General features: G+C 33.6%; 1 protein-coding gene across 2 annotated transcripts in view; it reads left to right on the plus strand.

Moving 5' to 3' along the window:
• The window catches only part of LOC106457936 (paired box protein Pax-6-like), a 104,587-nt gene that overhangs the window by 66,143 nt on the left and 32,444 nt on the right, over positions 1-6,000 (plus strand). For both annotated transcript variants that reach the window (XM_022384028.1, XM_022384029.1), the window contains exon 3: positions 5,323-5,475. In XM_022384028.1, coding sequence (XP_022239736.1) covers positions 5,323-5,475 — 153 coding nt within the window. The remainder of the gene's footprint in view (positions 1-5,322; positions 5,476-6,000) is intronic.

Consider the following 6,000-nt stretch of genomic DNA (forward strand, 5'->3'; position numbering starts at 1 on the left):
ATGTAAGTGTAAAAACCTGAATTAGTGTGGAAAATAGTATAATGTAAGGGTAAAAACGTGAATTGAAGCGGAAGATAGTATAATGTAAGTGTAAAAACCTGAATTAGTGTGGAAAATAGTATAATGTAAGGGTAAAAACGTGAATTGAAGCGGAAGATAGTATAATGTAAAGTTTTCTTTATCGCGGTTTATATTATTTAAGCCTGTAAGCATTTGAAAGGATTACTCAGATACACAATAACAGCCAATGTAATTTACCGAAACGGTTTAAAGTAGTGCACTTTGTGTGTAGAAAGCATTTAAGGTCTACGTGGCTTCAAAATATGCAATTACTGCCAAATACACATCTTTCTAGTGTTCTGCAGTTCATTAAGAACTCCAAATCTTTCTGAAATTCAATAAGGTGAAACTTATTTCCTAATATTGAAAAAAAAATGAAAAATTCCGAGGCTTCAGCATTTTTATCGAAACAGAAATATTTAAGGATAATTTTAAATATAATCGGTAATGTTAATTTTAATGGTTCGTGTTGAATTTAGGATTTGTTTAGGTCTCCTGTTTGTTCTTTGTTTCAGGTATTCGCAAAAAGCTACACAAGGGCTGTCTGCACCAGCCATCCCTAATTTTGAACCGAAAGAAGGCAGGCGGCGAGTAAATAACACCTACCGCCAACTCTTGGGCTACTCCAATCGAATAGTGGAATTTGAATTTCACTCTCATAACGCACCCACGATTTAAAAGTGTAGTTTGCGAACTATAGACTGTCATAGTCACAGTCCTTAACCACTGTTTTAGTATCTCGTATAATACTCTATTAATGAAAGACTAACAGATAGAAAAATAGATAAACAGATACAGATAGATAAGTTGTTAACTCGAGAACATTTGCCATCAAGAAGAACAATGCAATAATTATAATATGCTGTAACACTGTAACGAGTGGTGTAGTCCTCAACAATTCTTGAAACCCTCCAAACACAGATGTTTAAAGATAGTCATTAAATATTTTGTACGTGTTAACAGTCCATTATATGTCCACGCATCCTGCACCATATGGGAAACATAACAGAAAATGTACACGTATACACATTATCATGTGAGTGTGCGTTGGAGATAAAACAATTTAAGCGAGAATAAAGCTAAACAACAAAACTGTATGTGTATATGTAGTTGTTGAACAGTCAGTTTAGTGAACAGTGCATATATATCTATTCACACATAATTAAATACCCAGTGTAGAAATAAATTTTATCAGTATGTTTCGAAAATATATTTTTATCATTGTTGGCCCATTTCAAAGACGGTACTTTACTGTTTTCCGTCTTCGTTTGTTTGTTATTTAGCATTGTAAGACTAGAGGGAAGGCAGCTAGTCATCATCACCCACCGCCAACTCTTGGGCTACTCTTTTACCAACTAATAGCGAGATTGGCCGTCACATTATAACGCCCCTACGGCTGAAAGGGCGAGCATGTTTGGTGAGACGGGGATTTGTTTTCCGTTTTCTTTGGTCTTGTTATGCATATTGAACATTATCCGCCCCTTACATCTTCTACTTTTCTGTTACGCATGTTGAACATAGCTGGTTACTTTCCGGGAGTTATCTTCCATTCTTGTCATTCGTCCTTTTATTAAAGCATGTTCAACATTATTGCCTTCTATTTTTCTCCTTCTTCTCTGTTCTTGTTATGCATGTCGAATATTATTGGTCACCGAATTCGTACCTTTTCAGTTTCTTTTGTTGTTGTTTAGGTAATCGTTGCTAGAAATTTTCCATCGTCTCATATCTCGAATTTCTGTAAATTCCTTGTCCATATTATCTGTAATTATGTTAGGAGTTGACTCAGAAGCGTTAATAGTGTTCCTTCTATGTTGATTGCGGAACATGCGATTCATCCAGAAGAAAGTTCTAAGAAACTGTTATAAATCACAGCAATTGTCGATGAATTTTTGAAACCAATCAAATGAGTTTATACAAACGAATCGTTGAAGTTTAATGTATTCAGTTCAGTAATTGAAAACGTTGATGTTGTCCCATCAATATTAAGTAAGAACGCCTGACAGATCCAAACAAAGTATTTTAAATCGCGGTTTAATCTTTCTGTATGACAAGGTATCACTATCTGAACCCTTCATTCAGTTGTTGAATCTTTTCTTTTGAAATCTAAAAGTTAGTACTGCAAATTATTTATGTAAAATATATATATATATATACATGAGTTTTTCGTGAATCTGAGAAAAATGCGAACAGTGGAATCTTTTTGCCTTTCCAATAAGTTTAAACTATACGAGACATTGGTAGAGGATTCAGCTTTAAGTTTAGGAGCTCGTGACGTCAATGATTGAAGTGTACTTTCTTTAACGACTGATGTACTACGCCCTTTAGGAATAGGAAACAATACATTACTTTCAGAGAAAATAAAAGGCGAATCAAGCTATTACAGTTCATAAGCAGTGGAAAGTGATGAAACACGCGATATCCTTAGTCCAGAGTATTCCAAGCTATAATGGAGTAAGGCAATCACTCCTATTGGTCTGTCTGTCCAAGTGATTGATCCATTAGGTCCTGTACAGATATTATGAGCAGAAAGCAACAACCCTAAGCCGCACGTGGCCTCACCCAATCATTTCTCGGATATGGATCCATAGATATTGATCTGGACTCAGACGAATTAGAAGTGCGCAGATTATAAGTAAAAGGCAAGTATTTGTTGTTCTAGCGTGGCTTCATGTTCCCACTAGCGCCATATTGAATCGCAAAAAAAAGAAAGTATTAACGTGAGGCGGATTTTGGATCTATCTAACGAGAAACAGTACTACACCCTACTGGAACACAAAAATGTTTGATCTAATTTTTGGACAGAATGAGAGGTGTGAGATTACTGAAAGAGCATACAACGAATCTAAATCATTCCAAAGAAATCCATATTGAAACTTTGATATGGTCTGAAACTATTATTGATTTATCAATTAAGTCATAACTTATTGCCTTAGCATGATAGTATAATTTTTGGTATGGATATTATTGTTCTAAAATCTGCTTAGTACATGTACTATAATTGTGTAGCTTATTTTTGCATTATCTCAATCATTCTTTGAAGTATGGTTCTGTGATGTTTCAACCAAACTGATCAGCTCAATTCTGTGAAAAGGTTCTCCACTTGTTCTCTTCCCTATTCATATTGATCAGCGTGGCATAATTTTCTATGTATATTATTCTCTTTGTTACCTACTGCTTTCTTTGGCAAACAGTATTTGTTAATCGTTAAGTGAATGACTTCTACAGAGATAGGTACCACTGTTACCTTATCTTTGAACGTATATTATAACCCTTCTGACAAAAACAGTAGGAATACAATGAGCAGATACTGCGATTTTGAATATCAAGACGCAACACGTGCTCTGTCACCACTATCCTCCAGGTACCCTAATTAATGGTACACACATGAGAAGAAACATTTGTTTGTAATTCAATACATTCAAGAGTAAACTTTAGTCGCCGACTGCTAGGCTTAAGTAATAATTTAAATATCTAGAACGTTACTCAATTCTTAAGAAGATATTCATGTATTGTTTTCTAGACAGTAATAATTATCTTAAAGATATAAATCCACTGTAGTGTATCGAAAAGTAATTGTTTTAACTGGCTTTAAAACTTGAAATAATGTTAACTGAATGCGCACGAGGTCTTTTCAATGTCTCGTTACCGTATTGGAAAAATAATGTTGACTATAATTCCAAATTTACTACATATGTCTACACGAAACGTACAAGCCTGTTGTACACAAAATATCAGATTTGTTACAAAAGTATTTGCACTCGAGATATGTCTGTGAATTGCCGACGTTAGTCATAACTCGTACTCTGACAATTCAGAATACAAGTTGATGTTCATGTGAAGAATAAAAATACTTTTGTCCATCGAACAGTTTATATATTTAATTTGCATAACCCTTAGAATTTGCATATCTACAGTTTCATTTTTCAGTATCCCCTACACTGTATATGGTATTTACTCTCCTCTACTATGAACTGTCACTAAGTCAGCAATGTAGGATAAATGAGTAGTGCATAACTCTGACATCAAATACATAATATCACGTAGAATAGAACTCTGTTAAAGGTCGTGGTATGCACACTTTGACCCCCATCTGTGCAAGTTGGGTTAATTAGTTCGAAAGGCCTTATTGTTGTAGATTTCTACAATTTTATGTATTGTAGCTAACCTTACAAAAATGTTTTCTGTATTATTATATTTTTGGTTTGTTTGTTATTAAGCACAGGAGTATCGAAATCCGAATTTTAACGTTATAAGCCCTCAGACTCATCGCTAAGCCACCGGAAGACCTGTATGTAGTTAGCCTAAAAAAATTCTGTAATTTAAGTACCCTTAGAAAACTAATCATATTGTAGCTAATTCTTAACGCATGAGTATCTTTTCACCACGCAAATAGACAATATAAATGTTAGTGTTCTTGCTATATGATGTGTAATATTTTACCAATTTAAGTTAGCCCTTTTAATGCTAATAGTCAAATTCTTCTTAATTTTGAAAAAAAAACTTTAAGAGTAATTATTTAAACAATTTATCTAATTAGATTTGTTTGTGGATTCTTTACGTCGATGTTTTGTTCGAACCGTAAGTAGCAAGTTAAAAGTTCAATGAAACTCTAGGGAAGTTACTGTTATGTACGTTCTTGCACAAAGCAACTTAGAGATAAAAATTCCATACAAGATGTATCAAAATCTTTATATATATAAACGAAATGTGTGTTTGTTTGCACCTTAATTCCTCCAAGTCTACTGGCCCAATCTCTACCAAAATTTGTATATAAACACTATGAACTATGAGGAATTTCCTTTGTTGGTCAAAATTGAACTTTGTTAACTACTCTCAACCTATTGAGTCAATCTCAAACAATCTTGGCAGGTTGACGCCTTAGACAATGTTGAATATTCTAAAAGGATTCAAGGTCAAAGTATGAAAGTTGCTGGATTGTTTCTCAAACAACCATACTTTTCTCATTGTCAATTATATTTAGGGTGTTTAAGGGTGGGATCACCTCAAAATTCTTATTTGTTGGTAGCTAGAAAGAAACTACAACTGTTGTGTATAAAGAAGCTTTGTTATAATTTTAAAATTTTGAGATAAAGTTTATCTCCAAGTTATTACTTTGAAATATATGATTGCTGTTAAACTTACATTGTTTTAATTAAGTTTAAAAATTCCCCGTCAGTTGACTGGCATTTCAGATTGTATCATATAAAATTGAAATTTTAAATAATATCATTATTTAAAGTATTTATTTGCTTTTCTACACAGGTAGCCTAAATCCAATGTACCTCAATTCTCGACTTAGTGAGACACTAACGCCACCTAGGGCTTTGCCCACCGAGTTTTCTCCTTATGGACTTCGACCTTATGATTTCGCCCGCCATCTTCTGACGTCTCAAACTACTGTCAGTAAGATTTTAGGCAAGTTGGTTTTTTAATTTTAATAAGCTACTGATGAAACTAATTTTTATAAAACATGACACTACATTTCAGTTAGGTTGATATTCCATTGAAAAAGCCACACAACCTTTGAAGTTAAATTAAAATTAACTGCTATCTCTACCTGCCAAAAACATGACTAATCAATAGGCTTAATGATTAGCGACTTACATTTTAATCTAAGTTCATTAATCAAATTGTTACCCAACTTGGTACGGGTTATTTTTCGAAATTTATTATTAATTACGTAAGGTTTGTTATTTAAGTAATTTGGGAAAATGCGTTGAAGAAATGGTGTTGTAACGTTTTAATTATACAAACAGCATTACTAATCATTCTGTATTACCTACAGACATGCAATTATTGCATGCAGGTGAGTTAATGCTACATTCCAGCTACATACATAGCTCTTTGTATATTTTCCTGGACAGTTGGGACCTGATAAAGAACATGGTTTGGTTTCTTATGTATTTCAAGCAAAGCTACACGAGTGCTATCTGCGCTAGC

This window comes from Limulus polyphemus, unplaced genomic scaffold, assembly GCF_000517525.1.
Source record: "Limulus polyphemus unplaced genomic scaffold, Limulus_polyphemus-2.1.2 Scaffold394, whole genome shotgun sequence".
Lineage (NCBI taxonomy): Eukaryota > Metazoa > Arthropoda > Merostomata > Xiphosura > Limulidae > Limulus > Limulus polyphemus.